A 25,904-nucleotide genomic window follows, 5' to 3' on the forward strand; every position below is an offset into this window, starting at 1 on the left:
AGAGGGCAGTATTTGTAGAGAGCTGTAGCCTCTAATGGTTTACAAAATGTAAAATGCTAACATTCCAACTTTTTAACTTCATAGCATGTTTTAACACCAGTGTGCAAACAAAAAAACAACGAAAATAGTCAGTGCCAAGTCTTGCACTCGTAGAGTACACCAGTGGTCACCAACCCGCTTCCTTGAGCTCTACCTTCCTGCAGGTTTCATCTCCAGCCAAAATCTAACACACCTGTTTTAGGTGATCAAAAACTCAAGTGGTGGAATAAATTTCCAACCTCAATCCGGACCGCAGAAACTGTCACTAACTTCAAAAAACAGCTAAAGACCCACCTCTTCCGTGAACACCTAACTAACCCCTAAAATGCCAACCCCACGTTATCATAACACAATTTTCTTTAAACCCTACTCTGTGCACTTTGCTTCTCTAGAACTCAATTAAAAGATCTTGTATAGTAGCACTACCTGTATTGTTCTCTGCTTGATATACCGCTTTGCTTGTATTTCCTCATTTGTAAGTCGCTCTGGATAAAAGCGTGTGCTAAATGAATAAATGTAAATGTAACTCCCTAAAGCAATGGTTAGATGGTCAGGTGGGCACAATTATGATTGGAGCTAAAGTCTTCAGGAAGGTAGATCTTCAGGAACAGGGATGGTGACCACTGGACTACACCAAAAATTCACTAAATATTTTGTGACCCAAGATAGTTCAAATTTGTTCCCACAGATATAAACCAACTCTCATCATCCATTCTTATAAAAACAGTGCTTTTATTTGATATACTGTGAAAAAATAATTACATAACATTTTTAAAAAAATATTGGGGAAAAAAAGATAATGAAATAAAAAAATGAAAATTCATTAACTTCTGTTGTACATCTGTAGAATGCTTCAACTATGAAGAACAGTACAGTAAGGTCAACATTTGCTTTCTAAGACACAAGTATACAGGATACAGTCCTACCAGCAGAATAAAAGTATTAGAGCACGTACTTTAGGGAAGTAAAGGATTACATAAAGATATTTGTACACAAAGTGATACTCTCTCCCTCTCTCTCACACACACACGCACACACATCATTCTCCTCCAGCCTTAAATTGGCATATAAAGTGTTGGATTATAAAAGTCATGTTTTCCTAAGGCCACTCTTTTTTTTATTTTTTTTTTTTAAATCAACACACATATTCATATATCCCTCTTTTAGTCCTCATGGAGCTTCAGTTCTTTAAGAAGGATGTTGGAGGAAGGCCATGTCCTCAACTGTAGGTTAGGTCACACCTCCCAGATACATCTTTCTCTGTCAACTGCTCAAAGTAACCAAATGTACCATAAGGACATACTAATGGGCAGCACAGGCAGGTATAAAGGTGCTATCTGTTGATGATGAGCATCTTGTTCTGCTGAATGCTCTTTGGCACCGCACTGGACTCCAGCCAAGTATAATGAACACGGCTCATTATTCTGGTTTTTTTTAAAAAATAATTTTACAAGAGATCATAAAATCTTTCAAATCCATTGCCAGACCTTAGTCCTGCCAACTTTCCCTTGCTCTGTCGAAATGTAACAATACTGCATTTATAGAGTGCATCACACTGAATGATATAAAATAATACTTGAAGTAGGAGTAACACATGGGAAAGTATTTACAAGACTCCTTCAATTGAAAGGCATTGAAACTCAGACGACGTCTGTAGACAGTACCTCACTGTTCCGTGATGGAGAACCGTTACGAGACGGATTGTCTTCATCTTCACCATCGACATGATCATGATGTTTACATCCTTGTTTACAAAACCTGTCTGGTTTCATATCCATAGACCAAGTCTGAGTTTTACTGGTCCAAAAACAAACAAACAAAAAAGTAATGCTTCCTCCAACTTAGGCGTCTGTGTTTGGCACAAGTAGCAGGCGTGTCTTTGTGATATTGTGTGTGTAGGAACAGTTCCCGATGTATAAGATATATATGTATAAACTTCCTGTTCTCAGGGATAAACCCTGGGAAACCAAAACTGTCAAGAAATCCATCCAAGAACTGACGATGAGATCAGCTCCACTTGGTTCATTATGATGTCTTAATAATAATAAGGTGACGGCATAGCAGCCTGATCTAAGATCAGCATGTGTACCTAAGGCTGGGTCATACATTTTTTTCACTTTTTGCACTCCCATACCCTTCAAAACACCTTTTTTTTTTGTCACCGTTATTACTGTTGAGTCCAGAAACAACAAACACAAACATATCTGCATATTTCCTTGTTTGTTGAGGTGAATATCACCTAAATAAAGACAGACACTCTAACGATGAACCTTTGGTCCACAATTCTTTACAGAAATTTGAGAGAGAAAAAAATAATAATAATTCTGTATTTTGGGACTAGTCAAAACACTCTAGCCTAGTGTGCAAATGAGAGATTACAGGTAGATTATAAGGGTAATAATCTATGCTAGAATACTGGAATGCAGTGCAAACAATGACCCCACTACAAAGCACCATGGGAATGAGTGGGGAATTCAGACATATAGACACACATATACTGTGTATATGCAGCTATACTGTATGTGCTCGAAGATCAACTAATCACCATGTAAGAACACTTTGAAAAAATATATGGTTTACTATGATGCCCCCTTGCGCATCTCACTGTATACTCCACCAACTGATGTGCCAACCCAGTGGCTTGTCCCATCATGAAAAGTAAAAGAAAGAAAGAGAGAACGAGTGAAAGAAAGAAAAATTGCTATCATTGGCTATGGGTGATGGCTTCCTAAACTGGTCTCTTTTCCTTATGCGTCTATTTTTATATCAACAAAAAAGTGCTTTAATTCAATGACACGAGTTGCAACTTCATTAATGAGAACGAAAGCATTCTGCCAGAGACAACGTTCTAATAAAAGGTAACTGAACCACGTACTGTTTTTTCTTCCTATAATTGTTCTAAATGATAAGGCTTGTAGCCCACTTCATGAGGTAGCTTAGCAATCTAGAATACAGACTAGATACTAATTAACAGGTAAAGTAGGTAAGTGTATTGACCTTTCATCACCTAGTGTCCAACTGATCACACGTGCTTTGTAGGGGTGTAACAACCCACAGAATTCAAATTTGATATGATTTCGATACAGTGGTGTCTCGATGCAATACATATTCAATACAATATAAATAAGCATTGTCTGAAGGTGTCTTAGGTTTCCATTTTCCACTGATTAAAATATTCAACATTATAAAAGGACTGTAATTGAAATGCAACAATGATAGTGTTTGTGTGATCCATTCTGACTATTAACAGCATATAACTGAACTAAAGCTGTGCACTAAGATGTAATAAACTTCATCCATCCATTTATCTGTACTGCTTATCCTACACAGGCTCACAGGGAGACTATCCCAGGGAACTTGGGGCACAAGGCAGGGGACACCCTGGATGGGGTAGGCAGGGCACAATCGTACACATGTTCACCCACTATGGAAAATTTGGAAATGTCAATCAGCCTATAACGCATATCTTTGGCCTGGGGGAGGAAACCGGAGTACCCTGAGGAAGCCCCCGAAGCACGTGAAGAACACGCAAACTCCACGCACACAGGGCAGAGGCGGGAATCAAACCCCCAACCCCAGAGATGTGAGGCAAACATGCTAACCACTAACCCACCAATTAAAACATCTAATTCAACATTTGTTTATTTAGCAGGGTTTTTTTTTTAAATTCTGCTGTTGGATTGTTATGCACTCCGTGTCGCACATCTCTCTGTAGTGCAAATGTGTTTTTGACTCCTGCGTTCTCCTTTACCGAGCAGGGTCTCATTTCGGTAGCTCCAAAACTCTGTGATTTTCTGTAACCTGTACTAAATCAGTAGAGAGATGTGTGCATGTGCTGCTTTTTGTTTTCATCTAGTTCTACCAACTGACATAGAAGCATAGGTCACTGGCCATCAGAGTTTTACTTACTGTTTACGGGAAACCAAATATGACAGTCTCATACACCAGAACTTAAAGATCTGTAGGAACTTTTCAGTTCCTGCTTGCTGTAGCCGTTGCTGCTTTTCTTGAGGTAATATGCTAATAATATGCTAGTATGTTAGCATATTAGCTCATGAAAAACATTTCAGGCATTTGGTAGACGCCCTTATCCAGAGCAACTTACATTTACCTCATTTATACAATTAAGCAATTGAGGGTTAAGGGCCTTACTCAAAGGCCCAGTGGTGGCGGCTTGGCAACGCTGGGATTTGAACTCATGACCTTTCGATCAGTAGTCTGACGTTTTAACCATAGAAGAGAGTCTATGGTCTTGATTAAGTTTAAATGTTTATTGCACCTCATGTAATATAAGCAGTATTTTATGCCAAATAGCCTACTTTACTATGCAGCCTGTTGAATGTATTGACATATTGAATTGAGAACCTCGTATCGAATGATACAATATATATGCTGTGTCGTTACACCCCTAATGCTTTGGTAGCCAAAGATATATGGTCATATAGTGTTGTGCTTTGTTTGGTGCTTTGCTCATGGCTAGATGTGAGGAATTAATAAAAATCTGTTATAGAATCATCATTGAACCACTGCAAGTCTACTGTAGGTGTAATCGGTGTTATATTGCTTTCTTATATTTGCCTTGTAAAGGTGTGGAGACGAGTTGAAGAAGCCATTAACAAGAATTCATATCATACAAAAGTCTTCCAGGACCACCGCTGCTATGTCGTTTTTTTTTCACAGACAAACACAGAAGCTTCCTTCAGTTCACAAGATGTCTGTGGCCATGCTAACTACAAGATATTCACACCTATACAGTCAGCATTTTGAAGAGCTTAGATTCTTCAGTAATGCTACTTTTTTCATCTTGATTGTGACTTTCGCTATCAGTTCCTTGAGCTGAGGAAATAAGCAGAAAAAGCTGAAGAAGAGATTTCCTTCACCTCTCAATTTCCCTCCCACTCTCTCTTCTATGCTTTCTGATCTGATTCCTACTACTCATTCTCCTTTTCTTTACAACTTCCTCCTGTGTATGTTTGTGTGCATGTGGTCAAGTGTGTGTGCTATAGTGAGGAAGAGCAACGCAGTGTGGCATTATGCTCCTCCTTCACACGTGCGTCTGCATCCTCTGTGTGTGTCGGTGGGAATAGTCGGAATGCTGCGAGGTGTAGGAAAAGCGTGTGGAGCTACCGTACTTCCCGAGTCCGCTCTCCGGGGTTGCAGCAGTGCCTCCGACGCCCACACCCGGCCCCACGCTGTACATCTCATACGCTGCGCCGCTTTCTAATGGAGCGAGGCTGGGAGGAGCAAAGCCAAGACGGTACGTGGGGTAGTGCGATGGGTAGCTGTAGTTCTCGTATGGTAACTGTGGTGTCGAGTCTAGGAGACTGCATTCAGCTGGAAAGTCGCCTGTCTGAGGCCCGGAGCTAGGTGGAGGCTGCTGAGACTGACTTGGTCTGCTGAAGGTGTTAAACTGGGCATAGCTGAGTCTGGAAGGAGGTCGAGGGTCGTAGCAGCCGGCTCGTGACCCAGGAGCCAAGCTGCTCGGTGTTCCAGGACCTGCTGTGGCTCCGCTGCCTGAGCTACCACTAACAGTTGCAGCACCGCCTGGTGCAGTAGAGGTCCGATAGTCAGAGTAGTGCATGGAGCGGGAGGCAGGACGACCTTCATCATGGGTCGAGGCTCGCACGTTGTAATATCCGTTTGTAGGGTCCTGTCAGGAGAAAGAAAAACACTGAGTGTGCGAAGTAATAACACATGGATGTGTTTTCTATTTTGTGCTTGGCTCCATTAATCTCTGCTTGCAGCTCTATTTTTATTTATTACATACAGTGGTGCTTGAAAGTTTGTGAACCCTTTAGAATTTTCTATATTTCTGCATAAATATGACCTAAAACATCATCAGATGTCCTAAAAGTAGATAAAGTGAACCCATTAAACAAATGAGAACCTTTGCTTTCAGTATCTGGTGTGACCCTCTTATGCAGCAAAAACTGCAACTAAACATTTGCGGTAACTGTTGATCAGTCCTGCACATTGGCTTTGAGGAATTTTAGCCCATTCCTCAGTACAGAATAGCTTCAACTCTGGGATGTTGGTGGGTTTCCTCACATGAACTGCTTGCTTCCGGTCCTTCCACAACATTTCTACTGGATTAAGATCAGGACTTATTTATTCTTTTTTAACCATTATTTGGTAGAATGATTTGTGTGTTTAGGGTCGTTGTCTTGCTGCATGACCCACTTTCTCTTGAGATTCACTTCACAGACAGATGTCCTGACATTTTCCTTTATAATTCGCTGGTAGACTTCAGAATTCATTCTTCCATCAATGATGGCATCCTGGCCCAGATGCAGCAAAACATGATACTACCACCAGCATGTTTCAAAGATGGGATAAGGTTCTTATGCCGGAATGCATTGTTTTCCTTTCTCTAAACATAATCCTACTCATTTAAACCAAAAAGTTCAATTATGCTCTCATCCATCCACAAAACATTTTCCCAATAGCCTTCTGGCTTGTCCACGTGACATTTGAACTGCAGACAGGCAGCAGTGTTCTTTTTGGAGAGCAGTGTTTTTTTTCTTGCAACCCTGCCATGCTCAAGATTGTTGTTCAGTGTTCTCTTGATGGTGGACTCATGAATGTTAACATTAACCAATGTGAGAGCAGGCTTTAGTTGCTTAGAGGTTACCCTGGGTTCCTTTGTGACCTCGTGGACTATTACACATCTTGCTCTTGGAGTGATTGTTGTTGGTCGACCACTCCTGGGTCGTACGTACTCACTCTGTCTGACTGTGGATTGGTGGAGTCCAAACTCTTTAGAGATGGTTTTGTAACCTTTTCCAGCCTGATGAGCATCAATAACTCTTTTTCTGAGGTTCTCATAAATCTCAGTTGGTCATGCCATGATACACTTACACAAACGTGTTGTGAAGATCAGACTTTGATAGATTGCTCTTCTTTAAATAAAACAGGGTGCTCACTCACACCTGATTATCATCCAATTGATTTAAAACAAATTTAATTTCACCTTCTCTAATTTCACCTTCAAATCAAACTGCTAATCCTAGAGGTTCACATACTTTTGCCACTCACAGATATGTAATCTGAGTCATTTTCCTCAATAAGTAAGTGACCAAGTATAATAATTTTGTCTCATTGTGGTGGTGTTCACAAACTTTCAAGCACCACTGTATTTTGTGAATAATTATAGTACTCGTGCAATAAACATGTTAAGCATTACATGTACATATGCTGCACTGAAGGACAATCAGCTTGTGTGTGTGTGTGTGTGTGTGTGTGTGTTAGAGTGAACTTGTATGTGTGTGTCTCACTCACCTTGATCTCATAGTCCTGACGTGTGTCCAAGGTGTCACTGCGTAGGTCCGGTTTGATATCGATGTCATCTTTAAAAGGCTGAGAGGAGGGAGAAAGGGTCACAGAAGGCAAAAACTAAACAATAAACGACAAACCAACCAAGAGGGGGGGGGCAGAAGCAACACAAAAAGGGACAAAATGGGTTAAAAGAAAGAGGAGGACGAAGATAAAACAGGAAGAGAGGGAGGTTGAGAAAGAAAACAGGATTAAATTCAGTTTTTCGGTGTAATACTTTAGATGACATACAGTGAGTAAGACTTTTGGACTGTTGGAGTGCAGTTTAGTGTATAGGGAGGTTTCAAGATGACGTGTTAATGGTCAAGAACATGAATAATGAGTCGAACAGTTATTTTCATTGGCTTAGTTTTAGAAGCAGCACAATGCCCAAAGGTTTTATGGTATCCCTAGTTAGTACTTAGAAGTATTAATGTTGTACTTGTATAAAAAAACAAACAAACAAAAAAAACATTAAGACCACAAATCACATTTACAGTGCATTTATGCATAAAGGAATTGCAAGCCTGCCAGAGAAGTCTGAGTTATACAACAACGAGAAAGGTACAAATTCATATCTCTTCTGCTATAAGGTTAAATGTCACATTTCTGCAGGTTGTAAAATCCCTGAGCTGTCAGAATATCCTGTCACTGCACCCCCGAGGCACATCCAGATACTGTGATGAATATATGATGGGATGCTTGGGTTGCCTTTGAGATTTAGGTTCAGGGATGAAAGCGTCCTGGCTCTTTACTTTTATCAACGAATACTACTACTGGCAGCACAAAAGGTCAGTTCTCATATAGACAGAAAGACAACATGTTTCCACTTTGCATTTTATTCTTTGCAGCTGTAATAATAGTTTAATCAAACCTAAATGTGACCTCATTTGCCGTTTAGCTTTCAAAGCTCAACCACTGAGGCACACAGCTGGATAAGATCTGGCAAAATGCAGCTCAGTTCGTACTGACATGGAGGCATAGTTATCATCGTTTCTCAGCACTGAATGGTTTATACATTTGTGTTAGCTATGAGACAGATAGCCTTGATATGTTTTCACAAAACTGCATCTGGTAACATAGACTGTCTGTTGAATAGCTTTTTAGACTTGTAGCTATTCCACAGTGTGCACTACGTAATGATGTAGTGCACTAATCATGCTGTAAGCAAAGCACTCATAACCTGCATGCAATCACGAACCTCCTCAGAGATGTCTGTGTTAGGTATACAGCTTTCATTCTTGCTTTAAAATAATACTCAAAATTAACTATTCAATTATTTAAGACTCCTTTGCACATTCGAAAATACAGACTCACCGAGTACATAGCTTTGACCATGCGGCTTGCTGTGGAGACGCTGGCTGAGTCTTCCTCTAAGCTGTGGGTTTCTTTATTTATTGTCTCCACCTTGATGTCTGGTTTGCCGAGTGTCACCCCGCGGCGACCTGGGAACAATACAGATTTTATACATTTCTTACACAGCTGTTCTGAACATCATTATATTTGTGGATCTGTATTGCAATTGTGAGTTGCAAGAATAATATATGCCTTATAATACACACTTTAACCATTGGTGTAGTGAATAATGATTTTATTAAGCCAGTAAAAATGTGTGTGTGTGTGTGTTTTCTTACTTCCTTTCCGCTGACGATATAGGAACAGGACTAATGCCAGCAGACAGAGCAATAGCAGAATGGAGCAGCCTACAGTGCTGCCAGCAATGATACCAACTGGAACGATTTCTGTGTCATAGAAATGAGAGGTTCAGGTTAAACATCAGGAGATAGGTATGAATATGAATCTTAATATTTGAACAAATTATCTAAGCATGAAAACCATGGCACTATACTAGACCTGGGCAATATGACGATAACGACAATCATCAATATCAGACATAGTTTTTTAATACTGATAATTAATTAGTTCAGTTGTCTTACGTCAGTGTCTGAACTTTATACATTTCTATTGGTGGTAGAGAGAGACTGTAGACTTTATACATTTCTATTTTGCTCCACTAGGTGGTGATATATATCTAATATATCACCACCTAGTGGAGCAAAATAAAATTTAAAAAGTTAACAGTCTCTCTCTACCACCAACTCAGATAAACAATTTTGATGACATCATTCTGCATATATATATATATATATATATATATATATATATATATATATATATATATATATATATATATAAGGATTTTTTCCCATTATCAAAATGTAGCTTTAAACATGTCTGTTCTGTCCACTAGGTGTATGCCCTTTACAGACAGAAGGGGAACTCTCTCCAAGTTCTAATATGCACACATTTAATGATAAAAATGATAATCAGATGCACATAAACTCACCAGTCTCTTCCAGAGTGATGATCATGGTTCCTGGGCCGAATGCATTCCAGGCTGTGCAGTTGTAGGTGGACTGGAAGTCGGACTCCATGACATTGTTGATGGTGAGAGTAGACAGCACTGCTCCTCCATCAGAGGACGGCTTACTCTGCTCCACCGTGTAGCGTTCTGGTAGAGTCCCTTTCTCTTTGTCCCACACGTTCTCCTTCCACGCCCACACCTGAAACGCACACAGAAAGGGAGTGTTCAAATTTTATACAAAAGCATATCAACAATTATATACTTATTTATGTGTCTATGATATACTGTCAGGAGGATTCCATCTAAGACCTAAAATGCATTGCAAACGCACCACACCTAAGTGGCAGCTTTCTTGCCTACTTTTATTGTAAAATTCCTAACATAATACTGAAGCTTTAGAATCTTCAAAATGCAGGATATTCAAGAATCTTCAAGAATGAATGGTACACATGAAATATCGTTCGCAGAACAAGGCCTTATTTTCTAGGCGGATTATATAAAGAATGGATAGTCTATGTGGGTGTAATTGATGATGATGGATGGAATGTTTTTTTTTAAAGCAAACAATAGATCATATCAAGCTTATTCAATGATATGTTCCATATTCAATGTCTCTCTAAAATTTTAAGCACTTTCCTTTGTAACTGGTATTACATTTAAGCAATTGCTAGTTTCTTTGTGGTAACCCTGTAAGAATAATCTGCCTCTTTCTGTATTCCTGATACCAGCCTCTCACGTCACATTACCTAAATAGCTTTTCTATGCCGAAAACAAGGGGCTTCATACTTCTTTAAACTCCACTGAAAGGTGCTATATTATTCATACCGAACTATGAACGTGTTTAAAAAATGCATTAGTCCACATGTTCACAATAAGGCTCCATTTACTGCACAACCCAGCAGTACACGCAGAGCAAAAATGAGTGAACAAATGCTCGGCTTCTGTGTTTCATATTTCATAAATCTCTATTCAGAGCTGCATTAGGGCTTTGACTGCCAGTCATTCTACATTACAGTCATTCAGACAGAAGCAAGCTCTAAATGGATAGTGCTGAGTTACAGTTAAGTCAACTATGCGGAGAGCAAAAGCTTGGTTTGCTTGTCGAGGTCTGACATTCGCTCATTATTAATGCTGCCTTCATGACTTTTTGAACTTCTGATACTATTTGTAACATTCAGCCATTCTAGCTCAAAATACGCAAAATTATATAAGAGTTGTTTTTTTTTTTTGTATAGTTCTAAATTTAATGCCAAGGTTACCCTAAGCCATGTTGTGTTATTTCCTGTCGAAAATCCCTGACCAAATGGGTCAGGGCTAAAAACGATATTCAAATTGGTTATTTTGAAGAATATTTTGAAGTAGGTTAGAGGACGTTTATAGTGTAGCATGCTTTCACACACATAAAAACATGCATAACTTCAGAACACACACAACTTCTCCGCTAGATAACTAGGAAGACAGCTATTTATCCAGACACTTACAATCTTGTCGGGAGGAGGAGTGCTTGCGATGTAACACTTGACCTCGCCTCTCTCTCCTCTGACTGCATACTGGACTGGCTCACTGGATATAATGGGGGGACCTGCACAGAGAGAAGCCCTACTTGTTTCTTGCTTTCCTGGGAAAAATGAATTGCTTAATTACTGTAATTCAATGTCTTAACACCTAGTTATGGCTCTGTGAATTGGTATAAAAGCACTTTATAGACTGGTGTATTACAGAAGAGCATCTCTAATCATGAGAAAAGACTAACCAGCACAAGCTTCATCCTTGCTTCATACTGCCTATTTAATATTCATTTATTCTTTATCATTGATATGGGGCTTATAGTCTATAATATCTGCTATCAAATTATTCATGCATGCCAAGAGGGTTTCAGTCTCCTATTTAATTATATTTTCATACTTTCTGGCTCAGTTACTGACCATTAACAGTGAGAGCGACCTCTGTTTCTCCGACTCCAATCCTGGGCACTATGGCTTTACACACATATTGGCCAGCATCAGCCTGGCTCACTGACTTCAAATACAACTGGTTATTGTTACTCAGCACCTAGAAAGAGACAGAGGACAGGGTTATATCTCGTAAAAATAAATTTCATTACAGTAAAAGCAACTATGCTGTAGCACCTTTACAACCCCAACAACACGAAACTTCTGAGTGAGAAACTGAAAAAACAAACCAGCACGTAGAGAACAGGAGAGTGAGAGTTTACATTTTATTTTGGACCACACCAGGAAGCAGCAATTCATGTCAGATGGATGAACCCGCTCTCCAAAGTCAACAAAGAGAATATATTGAAGACAGACAGGCAGGAGGAGGATTAAACACTGCAAAAAATGACATCTTAGCAAGTGAAAATATCTTGTCAGATTTTATCTAGTATTTCCTATTATAAGATTAACATAAACCAAATATAAGTATAGCTCCACAAACATCAAATTCACAGCAACTCTTTTCCCAGGCTTCAGGAATATTTACTCGAAACGTATTACTATTAAAATGCTAACAGAATAATGGTGACAGTATGAAAACGTTCTTCATTAGGCATTATTATATTATATATTATTATATTATGAGTTGTTGTTATTTAATAGTTATACACATCGAAGCCTGTTTCTGAAACTTCCTTTTATGTACTAATTACAAGCTTATTACGCAGCAGATAGTCTTGGCAGATACGTTTTATTATTTTAAGCATTTATTTCTACAAAGAAGCAATAGAATTCCAATAGAATGTAAAAAAAATTAAGCTTAATATGAGTGAAAATGTCTCAAAATAGGTTTAATAATCTTATATTTGGTTTGTTGTACTTTTGTAAAAACAAATAGATAAATTCGACTATATTCAAGATATTTTCACTTGATAAATGTCGTTTTTTTCAGTGAAGAGAAATGAAATGGAGAAATCTTAACCAGGTATGTGGAGGGAGGGTGCTAATCTCAATAACAGTGCCAGAATGAAAGAAATGGCAGATGACAGTGAAAGACAGGAAAACTACCATTTTTAGAGTAGTCTGGGTCAGATTTCTTACCATGCTGGACCCCTTCTTTGTCCATGTGAGTGTGAGAGGGGGGTTGCCTGCCCACTTACAGTTCAATGTGACATCAGAATCCATGTCCACTGTCACTGGCTTTGGCTCTACCACCAAGATAGGGCCAACTTTAAGGAAAGGAAAAAGAGAAAATTGTATCAAACTACTCATATAGATTTCTACAGTTCATTTTACCATCACACCATCCCATCGTTGATGTTTTTAATGAATTCATTAGTAGAACTAATTCATGTCACCCTTTTAAAAAGTAAAGCATTTTTGTAAATATGTAACGGCTGTAAATGAAATGAAAAAGAGGTTTTCAAACTGCTTCTTACAGTGGACATCCACCAGTATGCTGACATTGGTGCTCCCCACAGCGTTGAACACTAGGCAAGAAACAGGCTCGGTGAAAAAAGAGTGGTCAGCTTTAGTGACAAACACACTCTCTCTCGCACCCTGGATGACCACACCGCCCTTAGCCCATCTGGCAGAGAGAAAAGTGTGACAAGATGAACACAAACATTGCAAAACTTAAAGAAATGTGCTAAATGGAAGTCAGTGAAATAGCCTTTTTTTAAAAAAAAAAAAAAAAAAAATGCTTTTATTACCCAAAGAATATTGTGTCCCTCTATATTTTGGGCTACATTTGTCTTAAATTCTGTCACACTATATTGCACCTTGCAGTACCTGCTTAAGTGTTCCTCAGATAAAGATATCAGCACTAAGCCAATACTGAACCAGACATTTCAGATTTAGAGTTACTATACATTCTATTTCACAACAAGGATATTTATCTTTTAATTGAATAGACACAATGTCCACAGTGTGGACATTGTACATTACACTGCCTTAATCTGCAACTTCCTTAAACTTTTGTGCAGAAATAACTAATAATATAAACAATACAAAATTCGATTAGCTGGTGAAGAAAAACATGACACAGCCAGACTGTATGATTGTCTGTTAAAAACCTGTGATTTGAGATGAACCACCTAGAGAAGACCCACAAGGCAGTGAAGGAATGTAAAAAAAAAAACAGTTGTAATGTAAACCTCACCAGTGAATCAACACTAATATTAACACTGATTGGCGATTCCTAATTATACCGATTTTTCTCTTTGACATCAAAACCTTTTCCAAATCCCACTGTCCTCCCTTTCTTATTGCTGTTAAAAGGATGGTGACACTTTCTATTGAATCAAAAGTACCAATATGCATAACTATACGGTGATATTTGTGAGCAGATGGTTATTGAAACACTAATATACAGGAGACTTAGAGACACACATACTTGTAGCCCATAACTGGGGGATTGGCAGTGGCTTGGCAGGTGAATGTCACTCTCTCTCCTTCCAGCACAGAACGTGGTTCAATGGATAACACCACCACAGGAGGATCTGCTCACATCAGGAATATTATAATGAAAGCAAAAAGACACAATTGCTTTTTAACCCACACTGCTACATTGTATACTTAATGGTTATCTCACAAACAATGCATTGAGATATGAAGCATGAGGTTCTTTATTTGACATGGATAGTTGTTGGAATTTATAGGCCACAGCAATACCCAATCTGTACTACTGAGATGAATGGTAACTAACAGACCATTCATAGTAAGGTAGAAAATCCATAAGGATGCTGAATGTGGAGAAACTCACGGTGCACATTGAGGGTGATAGCGGTGCGTTTGCCCAAGGGTGCGGCCAGGTTGCTGGCCACACATGTGAAGTTCTTTCCTGTGTCTGTATCCACTGGGACAACGGGCAGGAAGCTATGCGTGGTCACTCGCTTCCTGTCAGGTAGCACCTCCTACACAGAGAGAGAGAGAGAGAGAGACAGAGAGACTATTTCAGACAGAGAGAATGTAGAGAAGAACACATATTATTGAGAAATCCTGTTGGCTAGTTCTGAAATAAACCTGGATTTCCATACACAGTTGGAGCTTCATGGCAGTCCAGGAACAAACGATCTGAGTGATATGGGTGCAAATGTGTATGTCTTACCGTTGTGCTGACTGCCCCCTCTACAGGCAGCCCGTCTTTTTGCCATTCTATAACTGCAGGGGGTTTGGCTCCACGCGACACGCAGCTCAGGTTGTAGGTAACCCCTGCAGTGAGAAGGATCTCTGGGGAACCCTCAATAACCGGCTCATCTGGGGGAACTGCATGAGCATACAGAGGAATCATGCAAAGAACACATGCCCTACGTAGACTAAACTTCATGCACAATACCAGTCCGTACAGGATTTCATATAGGTTTTTTGTGATTGCCGCTTGATTTTGCTGCGGCTTTGTGGAAAACTACTTTTGGCAAAATTGTAATTGCATGAAATTATTTTGTACAATTGTCTTTCACCGTGAGGTTTGTTGGTAAATGAGGCCCTTTTATTTGTACCCACGATTGACACACGTGACTCGAAGAGGGCTTTGGCTGAATGCGTGTTGTGATGACATCACATGACGCATCTTGGCGCAATTCTGCGGAAAATCTGAGGTAATTTGCTTGATTTTGCATACATTTCTGCGATGGCAAAATCACAGAATTCTGGAGGGATGCACGATTTGTGCAGTAATTTTTTTGTGCCAGTTAGGTGATATACAGTGCATCCGGAAAGTATTCACAGCGCTTCACTTTTCCCACATTTTGTTATGTTACAGCCTTATTCCTAAATGGATTAAATTCATTATTTTCCTCAAAATTCTACAAACAATACCCCATAATGACAACGTGAAAGAAGTTTGTTTGAAATCTTTGCAAATTTATTAAAAATAAAAAACAAAAAAAAGCACATGTTCATAAGTATTCACAGCCTTTGCTCAATACTTTGTTGAAGCACCTTTGGCACCAATTACAGCCTCAAGTCTTTTTGAGTATGATGCTACAAGCTTGGCACACTGCCACCACCATGCTTCACTGTAGGGATGGTATTGGCTAGGTGATGAGTGGTGCCTGGTTTCCTCCAGACATAACACTTGCCATTCAGGCCAAATAGTTCAATCTTTGTTTTATCATGGTCTGAGAGTCCTTCAGGTGCCTTTTGGCTTTTTTTGTTTTTTATTTGTAATAAATTTGCAAAGATTTCAAACAAACTTCTTTCACATTGTCATTATGAATTTTGAGGAAAATAATGAATTTAATCCATTTTGGAATAAGGCTGTAACATAACAAAATGTGGAAAAAGTGAAGCGCTGTGAATACTTTCTGGATGCACTGTATACAGTACATATATTATACTGTTATGATGCTAAATTGGTTAGATATTTTGGTTGCTTTTGAGTTGAGTGGGATTTAATATACCAAGAAGTAACCACAGAGTCAGCCAACACTGAAATATAGCCAGTATAATATCTCAGAAATCAAACCAGCACAAACAATAATTTTTACGACAAAGCTAAAACAATGACAGGTTTTTTATTATTTCTTTTAAGACAGGCTGCCACTTTCATTTACAGAAGAAAATGAAGAAACATCCCATATCTCTGGTATGTCAATATTGGAAATCATTTGGTTTCTGTATCTTTAAAATTTTCTGATTATCACAGGTCATGCTGAAACTGGACAAACGTCACCGTTACACTGGGCAGATTGCACTTCACTGAATTCTGCTCTAGCTGCAGCTTAATGTGGAAACCTCATATTTTAAACACTTCAATGACACCTTGGCCTGTTTTACGGTTACAATAAAGTCGTTATTTCATAAACCTTTTCATTCTTGATTTGCATTGAATTATGTTGTTCATTTTTGAAATGATATGATTAGTATAGATCTATAAAGACTTTTAAACATTACAAACAGCAGCTTTAAAAAAAATTACATGGCAAAAGGTCTTGTTCTTCTGTATCTGTATGCTGTATGTTATTAGATAACAAGCCGGTGTAATATTTCCTCAGCAATATACCTAATGCAACATACTTTCTCTCTCCCTTACACACACACACACACACACACACACACACACACACACTTACTGAGAACAGTGAGTTTGGCTCTGCGGGAGCGCAGGGCAGCCTCTGTAGCCTGGCACTCATAGAGAGAGTCATCGGAGAGTTCAGCAGACGAGATCTCCAAATTGTACTGCCCCACATCCACCAGCCGCAACACACGGTACCTCGGCCAAGCTGAGACACACAACAAAAACAGACTGTGCTTTTTTGCCAAGACAATTAACATGTATCTGTATTTTGCAGATAATAATGTATTTAAGAAACATATAGCACTATAATAAATATCAGAGGGTGTAAATACATAACTATGCTCTGTGAAAATACTTTCCCATATGCCAACTCCATACCATATGAACAAACAGATGTTAACTGACAGTAGTATATGAAAACAATGACAGCAGGTCCGCCAATCACTCCTGAATTTCAGTGGCCTGAATTTATCTTGACACAAATTCTGCACGTGCATGCACACACCCTGTCATGTATGACATGTTTCTGGTCACCACTAGGTGGCAGAATAGGCTGTTCTCTGAGGCAGTATAAAATATGCTAGCGTTATGACAGACATTTCTAGCTGCTGTTGCAAGAGAAATGACAAAAATACTGCTGTGGATTACATCATTCACTCCCCTCCATTCACCTGAAACTGCTTGCGTTAGCTGATTTACTGTACCTCTGAGTATTTGTGCCTCTTTGTGTTATGTCCACTGTGTTCACGGTTTTTTATTACCTGCACGCGTGATAAGAGAGCTGTGTGTGTGTGTGTGTGTGTGTGTCTGTGTGTTCATGTGTGCGTGTGTAAATTTGCAAGTGAGGCAAACAGAATGCAAAGCACTGAAGCAACGTTGCAACCAGAGAGAGAGAGAGAAAGAGAGAGAGAGAGAGAGAGAGAGAGAGAAAAATATGACTATATGACCAACCTCGAAGGTCTTCTCCAATGCCTAAAGCCAGCCCATCCTTGGTCCACTGCACAATGCCTGAGTAATTGAAGACCACGCAGGACAGGACCACTCTTTGACCCAGAACCACCGACTGATCTGCTGGCTCCTGAGAGAACCGGGCCATCCACACTGCAACAGAGAACTGCATTGTTAATACTCAATCACCATTAGTCTTACACACACACACGCTTGTCTTACAATTTTTTTTGAGGACATAGCATTGACATAAATATTAATGCAGTTAATTAATCTATTCTACACCTAAATCTAAACCTAATCTTAACCTCAGTATCCAAAAGGAAAATTCGTTTTGTTTCAAAATAAAAGCTACAATGTTTGTTAAAATGCAGTTTTCCTCATAAGTACCAGCCAAACATCCCCAAATGGTCAAAACACTCAGATATTCCTATCCTCTCTACATATCTACATACACACATACACATACACAAATAGTAAACATTTCTTCGCACATAGACATTTAAGCACAAGAATTCAACTCCTGCTATTATATTAACACACACATTAATGCTGCTTTTAAGAATCTAGTGTGCTTCGCTGAGTAAGGAAACTGCACTAGATGAAACTTTAAGAGATACAGACAGTCGATGAGACTTTGCCATAGTGAGATATATCAGTATCACATAATGGGAGTTTAACTAGCCTGCAGTATGACTGTATGAAACAGATCCGATGCCAGTCAAACTGTAAACATTTACTATGTAAGTAATTAAGGAACAGCCTAGATTGTAATTGACATATTTGGATATAACGTGCGTTCCACTTTCAAATGCCACTTCAGAGGAATTCACTGAAGAGGGATCTGCAATGTTTAAAAGTGCAGTTTGTAAGGTTGAAAATGCTTTTTTTTTAGATTTATAATAATAGTAATAATAATAATAATAATAATTTCAGATACCCTAAAAAAACTGTTATATTATTGCAGTTATAGCTTCTTCATTTCAGCTTTACGTTTAGATCAGTGGTCACCAACCGTGTTCCTGGAGATCTACGGTCCTGAAGACTTTAGCCCCAACCATAAATGCGCCCACCTGACCATCTAATCGTTGCCTTAAGAATTTCTTGATAAACTAAAACAGATGTTGTTAGATTTTGGCTGCAGGGAGATAGATCTCAAGGAAGAGGGTTGGTGACCACTGGTTTAGAATTTTGTGACCTGGAAATAAGCTCTGCCCCCAGCTGCCCAGCCCTGCTCCCTTTCTGTAAAAAGAAACTAACGTAGTTTTAACAAAGAGAAATGGTTGAGGGGAAATCAAAAGTCTTGCTAAAGTATTCTTTGAGACTTCAATTTGCCTCGCATGCAGCAGTTGCCTCTAAAAATGACAAACTACCGCTTTAAGATATTACAGACACAGATTTAAAAGTCTGCTTACAGATAAGCGCAATGCTTTTACATACCTCTGTTCAGTCTGCAATGCTACTTGGCTACATAGAAGTAACTGCTACTACTACTAAATTACAAACCTGATTACTGACCTGTCATAACCGAATCATATCTAAAAGCTTTGGAGGGCGAATGTAGCCCAGTATATTTATCTGAAGGGCTGGACTGACGAAACTGTCCCTCGATACCACATTCCATACACATTTCCTAAACCACAGAACATGATATCCACCTTGGTTTCTCCTTCTTTACAACAAGCAACAAGATATTCAAGACTCCCACGAAACTTCAGCCTGAACTCGAAGCATCCAGTCACAATGAGAGCTTTCTTTCATACTCTGCATCTTTAATTGGCCCCATATCAAGAATGTAGTAAAAGGACTCAGATTTTCCCCCTTGCATTTTTCCCTCCTTGCAGACTCAGTGCTATTCTGACTCCTCATCCTTTCTTCCTTGCTTTCTTTCTGCCTTCCTTCTGCCACTTAGAGGATTCCCTACTGTCATCTGTTATGCTACAAAAACCGAGTCACTGTCAATAGTTTGGAAAGGCATTAAAAAGAATAAAGACACTCCGTCTGTCTTATCGTGTGTTTCATCTGCATTACCCACACTCTTTTTTTTCTTTATTATTTTCTAAACCCAATGCTGCTTTCTATTTCCGTGCCTTGCTCTCTGGTCGGAGGGGGTTTGGAGTCACGCTGTCACAACCCATTTATCACATTAAATAGCAACCCTCTAGTCCACTCTCTCCCTCTTTTTTCCCTCATCCCTCCAGCATTCCTCTGTAGGTCCCCATCTCTCTCACTTTCTTAACAACTGGCATATGCCCAACTGTCCCACATTGACCCTATGTGTCTCTCCCACCCTCTCTCTCTCTCTAGTGCTATAATCTTTTATATGGAAAATACACTATTGAGATGTTCCAAGCCGCTATTGAGTATGGCCAGAAACTCTGGCTCAGTATCAGACCAGATTTGAAATATTTTCCAATCTGATCCATTGGAATATTTGAAGCTGTGAACATGCAATATGTCGACCGACAAGATACAGTCTTGTACGTAAATTCAGGACATAAATGATCTTGAACCATATTGTAAACATGCCCCTGAGTGTAGTGATACACATCCATGTTCTATACCGCTTATCCTACAGGGTTGCAGGGAACCTGGAGCCTATCCCAGGGAGCATCGGGTACAAGGTGGGGTACACCCTGCAGGGCACAATCACATACACACACCCATTCATACACTATGAACACTTTAAGATGTGTCCACTTTAAATTGGTGTTGCATCATAAATGGAAAAAGTAGGATCTGTGCATTTCTAATTGATTAGGACACGGAATTTCCTGCACATAGCATGATGAAATCTCTTAAGCTGGAAACAATATGTGAAGATATTTCATAATGTGCACAGGATCTGTAATAACAGTACAGTGGAATGGCCTTTGCATGCGGTACTGATGTTACCATAAATCATTTGTCATGAAATCCTACATATGTACACTAACCCACCTCATTGAAAATGTGTTCATATACCTGTATAAAATATATTTATGAACGATCTACTACAACTAATTCATCAATGTTATAGTTAGGGCTGCAAAAAAAGGAATTTTTTAATAGTAAATTATTAATATCATTGATTAATAGGCTAAAATGTGGCTTATTAAAAAAAAACAGCTGTAGAAAACAGCAGTTGGGATTATTTTTGTTTTGTTTGTACATTTATATTTGTGCATAAGTTTTTGTTTTAACATTTCTTGTTACTCTACTGAATTTCTCCAGTAGGGCTAATAAACTACCAATTACATGTTACAATGATCCCTGTTACAATAACAATAAATAAAGTTAAATGACAAAAAAAGGAATTCGACAAGGAGGACGTTCTTAATAAAAACACAAGAAACTTTACATTTGTGGATTTGTAATAAATCACATAGACATTACCGCATTTTCAGGGGGTTTTGTATGTAATGCTCATGCATCATTGATGTTGCTATCTGCATTGTACCCGTATATGTATTTTGACTCTTTCTGTCTGTGTTGTTCTGTGTTGTTGCAGAAGAGAGCAAAGCTAGCTCTTGTGTTTTCGGTCACACTTTTAGGGTCGTGAATTTGTATCAAAGCTCACTTGAACTTGGCAAAAAGCAACATTTTTCTGCACTCGGTCTGATGGCTCCATTCAGCTTCTTGTGATCTAAGCAAGAAGCCTATATACTAGATGTAAAATCAGTTTGGGGGTTTTTTATGTGTGTTTTTTGGGCCTGAAAACAGTTATCACAGTGTTTTGTGGTGCAGTCCTAGCTCTTCTGCTGACCCCAATGACCTCACTATTTTATTACATTTTCCCTAGTAATAAAGGTCTGCGCACTCTAACGTTATAGTTTCTGGAGTTGGTAAAGTATCAAATCACATCAAATATAACGATCCATTCCAAAAATATGTAATAAATGTAAAAAATGTAACACAAAAACATTCCATCCCCCCCCCCAGTTTTGGTCATTTGGCAATTCCCACCCACTAACTAGTTCTCCCATATGACAAAACGGCTACCAACCAGGGAAGAATGAGGACTAATAGATGCTTCCTCCAAGTAATGTGAAGCTGGCCACTTGAAACTGCTACATCACAGCAAAGCTGAATACACGAAGAGAAAATTGCTAACTGCCATCTTCCACAATTTGCTAATATTGCTCCGATTGACAGGGAGAAAACAATCCCTTCCACCCAGAAAGCAGGGCCTATTTCTCTCTCTCGGACTCCTGACCACAGATGGCTATTCAAATCAGTGTCGGGATTTAAACTGACGATTCGTCTGAGGAACATACAAAAACATTCCAACGCCCATCATTTGCTTAAGACACTCAAATCAAATGTAGCATGTCATTTACAATGCAATGTAGTATTCAATCAATTCTCATCACTATTCCTTCCAAAAAATAATAAGTTAATAATGTGTAAAATTTTCATATGAACCCAGTGGAATAACTCAAATGCCACTGAGACTGTATTCTTGAAAGGTTGCGTGACAGTGCAATATTTCTTACAGTGAATTCAGTTATTTCAGTTAAATAGACTTGGAAAACAATGATGAATGAACAAGAGTAATGAATTGGCATATCAATAATGAATGATTTGTGCATAGCACTAGCTCTGTACTGGGTCATGTTTTTTCCATACCGTGCTGAAAGGCTTTGTGGATGTGTTTTAATCTATGCATGAATTATTGATGAGACAGAGGTAACAGGGTGGTAAACAGTAAAAGATAAGATGCATAAATTATGTTTTAAACAATATAATAGATTTCATGTAAGCAGAGACAGTGAGAGAGAGAGAGAGAGAGAAAGAGAGAGAGGACTTGTAGGCCTATAGTTTTATTATGTGGGTTATGCAGCAGTGACAAATTTAGAGTGTCCTGATTTTCTTGAGTCACTGATCCCTGGGTACCAGCAGTAGCCTGCGACACACTGCCAGTGCCCTGACCACACAAAATCTATGGTCGCAACACACTTCAACCTCAGTCGCACAAACACCACTCTGACCACATTTACACACCACACCAGAGCGAAACACACATCACTTGACCAATCCGAGAAAACAACCTATCATCTGTGATCACCGAGGGTGGTCTTTTTATATCCAGTATATATAATCCAGTTTACCAGAATTGCTGGTGTGAACCAGAGTTGTAAACCTTGGGCAAACTACCACACACTATGTTCAATTACATGTACATCCACATTTACCCCAAAAAGTGTCTTTAGAGCAGAAAGGGAAAAATATGCATGTTGGTCTATTGCTGCTCTCAATGTTAGTGACACTGGTTGCATGTGTGGAATTTACAGGAATATATTAACACCTTCCATGAATTTGAACCGTGCTCATCAGGCCCCATTCACATAAGGTCTGACCATGACATCCATGACAAGTTCCCACTCAAAATTTAGCACCCCTTTGCTGTTATAACAACCTCCACTCTTCTGGGAAGGCTTTCCACTAGATTTTGGAGCGTGGCTGTGTGGATTTGCTCATTAGTCACTAGAGCATTAGTGAGGTCAGGGACTGATGTCAGGAGAGGAGGCCTGAAGTGCAGTCAGTGTTCTAGTTCATCCTAAAGGTGTTCAGTGTGGTTGAGGTCAGGGCTCTGTGCAGTCAACTCAAGTTCTTCTACACCAACCTTGGCAAACTGTGTCTTTACAGTATAGACCTTGCTTAGTGCACAGGGGTTTCATCATGCTGGAACATGTTTGGGCCTCTTAATTCCAGTGAAGGGAAACTGTAATGCTACAGAATATAATGACATCCTGTACAACTGTGTGCTTCCAACTTTGAGGCAACAGTTTGGGGAAGAACTTTTAGCCATATGGTGTATATACAGATATTTTTGAAATTGCCTGATGATGAGGTGAAACTACTGCTTAAGCTTTGTTGCATTGTTGCATTTGGGTCTTATCAAAAATTGTTGTTGCTGTATGGTTTATACTGTCAAAGCAATGGATTCAGGAGCAGTATAGCTTATAGCATATTTTGACACCTCATGACATGCGCTGTAGGCTACCTAGCATCTCTAAATTGTAGTGTGTGCGATTGTACCCTTCGATGGGTTGGCACCTAATACAGTATGTCCCCTGCCTTGTGCCCCGAGTCCCCATGACCCCATACAGGACAAGTGGTATAGAAAATGCATGGATTATCAAATATGAAATTACAGACAACAAAGTAACATGCTGGTCAGGAGCCATGATAAACGGACTCTTAGCACATGCATAGCACATGCAAAACCACAATGGGCATGCAAAGGTCGACGCTGTGGTGTTTTTCAAAAACATATTTTTTCCTATCCACACGAAAACCGTGAAAATTGAATTTTCTCTCCACTTTGAAGGCCATTTCATTTTCAGTTCGGTTTTCATGTGTACAGAAGGCCAAAATGCAGCAAAAAAATGAATATCCATACATGTGGAGGAGGCCTTAGTTCAATACAAAGGAAATAATAGGGATATTAGATGGCTTTTTCGATGGAATGCCATTTCAGCAATGTTGCTCGTCTACCCAAAATCTTAATGTGAACAGAACCACATGAGCGTAAAAGGCTACATTTACTCACTGGCCTGAAATGTTGACTTCATGCTACATTACAGGCACTAATAACATTTATCAAGCTTTTTTTTGTCACGCTAAATATCAGATTATGACCAAAAATGTCTCCCATCAGTTAAAGCATTGATCATTAAATTTCAACATGTTTTTCTTTGCATGCAATTACCTTTTAATTAATGATGCGCTACAATTAATATGATATGATCTAACACATTTTGACAGGACATGCACATTATCTGTGGTGTTGGATTTCTTTGCTCTCGCTCTCCCCTCCCTGTGTTAGTTCGTCTCAGGAATATGTCTGCCTAATTCAATCTAACACAGGGAGGAGAATTTGAAAAGTCACGCATTACCATAAAGCACGTCTCACGTTCCACACCGATGATTTCTCTGAACTCTGAACCAACCTCAGACAACAGTGATGTTGCCTCTCCTTTCTCATGACTATCTCTAAAACTTCAGGACACTCAAGTTTATTACAATCATGCATCAGAGTCAATATCAGAAGATAAATGGTAGGAGTCTTGTGATTTCTTAAGTGCTCCAATAAAACTAGAGCATCTCTAACTGCTATATCGGAAAATCAATCATGGGGAAAATGTTCACATCTGTCTATCAGTAATCAGCCTCACCACACTTTCTCCACTTTCCTCAGTTGCTATTAATCGTTATTTACATTAATCTGAACCTGAATAATTCACCTGACCTCAAATATGCTCAGGATCATAAATTGGAGTCATCAAACATTTAACAGCTTCTAATTACTTAGAGAATCAAAGCGACTTTCATGCATAATTCGTACGTTTAATAGTATGTGGCAAAGATCACAATAGCCTCAACATTTTCCAGGGCTAGATTTCGATGAGATATGAATAAACTGAAGCATGCTGTAATGATGGACGAACAAGAAATGTTTCACAGATTTACACGTCCCGGGCTTGAACGCATTTACTGGCTAACTATATTTATGCATGAATTCTTTAAAAAATTAAATGCTTTCTTGTTAGTGGAAATATTCTCCCTGAATAGCAGACTGATGTCCTGTCTTCCTTCATTTGTAGGCGTTTTTGTTTATAATCGTTTCAAAGTGGTTTTAAGACTAAAATTCCATTCAGCAGACATGCAATTTGCTAAACTCTCCAAATAAAGTAGTATTAAGCAGCTTTAATCCTAATAAAATATCAGTGTAATGAAGACCCAAAATGCTTGGGAAATATGCCTACACTAGACTCTACACTAGATAATTAGTTTAGGTTTTTTTCTTTTTGCAAAATAATCAAATTTGCAAAATAACACAATTTATTAAGCTTAAACTGTGGTACAGTAATAATTCACTGGAATCTCACAATGCATATTAACACATCTTTGTTTAATACCTGCTACAATGGCTTTATTTACACTACTGTGCATTATTAACACCTAAGTACATCTAGAGAAATTCTGTAAAACCAGGATGCCTTCAGAAATAATGAAATGAAATGACTATATTGTGCTGTACACATCAAAATAGCTAATAAAAGATTAAATCAATTCATAATTTCACTTAGGTACACTTTAATAATCTCTGAGGTACACTGTTGTGCAGTTTCCTAAGGAAACCCTGGAGAGTTACAGTCCTTCTTTATCTTTAGGTAAAATCCCAGGCAGCCTTGATGATGTTTTAATCATAAAAGTGGTCTATTATTATATTAACAATATACAAAAAATATCTCTGTAATACTGAACTTAAAGAAAAATAATAACATTTGGATGTTTTTTT

General features: G+C 38.8%; 1 protein-coding gene across 7 annotated transcripts in view; it reads right to left on the reverse strand.

The window, feature by feature from the left end:
• Positions 1–3,067: 3,067 nt before the first annotated feature.
• kirrel1a (kirre like nephrin family adhesion molecule 1a) overlaps positions 3,068–25,904 on the reverse strand; it is a 29,406-nt gene continuing 6,569 nt past the window's right edge. For all 7 annotated transcript variants that reach the window (XM_053628875.1, XM_053628880.1, XM_053628877.1 and 4 more), the window contains 14 exons: positions 17,621–17,770; positions 16,725–16,874; positions 14,759–14,916; positions 14,414–14,564; positions 14,045–14,150; positions 13,089–13,237; positions 12,751–12,878; positions 11,641–11,767; positions 11,197–11,297; positions 9,698–9,914; positions 8,985–9,092; positions 8,668–8,795; positions 7,318–7,395; positions 3,068–5,689 (listed from right to left, as the gene is read on the reverse strand). In XM_053628875.1, the coding sequence (XP_053484850.1) occupies positions 5,084–5,689; positions 7,318–7,395; positions 8,668–8,795; positions 8,985–9,092; positions 9,698–9,914; positions 11,197–11,297; positions 11,641–11,767; positions 12,751–12,878; positions 13,089–13,237; positions 14,045–14,150; positions 14,414–14,564; positions 14,759–14,916; positions 16,725–16,874; positions 17,621–17,770 (2,357 nt within the window). In that variant the 3' untranslated portion in view covers positions 3,068–5,083. The remainder of the gene's footprint in view (positions 5,690–7,317; positions 7,396–8,667; positions 8,796–8,984; positions 9,093–9,697; positions 9,915–11,196; positions 11,298–11,640; positions 11,768–12,750; positions 12,879–13,088; positions 13,238–14,044; positions 14,151–14,413; positions 14,565–14,758; positions 14,917–16,724; positions 16,875–17,620; positions 17,771–25,904) is intronic.

Source organism: Ictalurus furcatus, chromosome 7, assembly GCF_023375685.1.
Source record: "Ictalurus furcatus strain D&B chromosome 7, Billie_1.0, whole genome shotgun sequence".
NCBI lineage: Eukaryota > Metazoa > Chordata > Actinopteri > Siluriformes > Ictaluridae > Ictalurus > Ictalurus furcatus.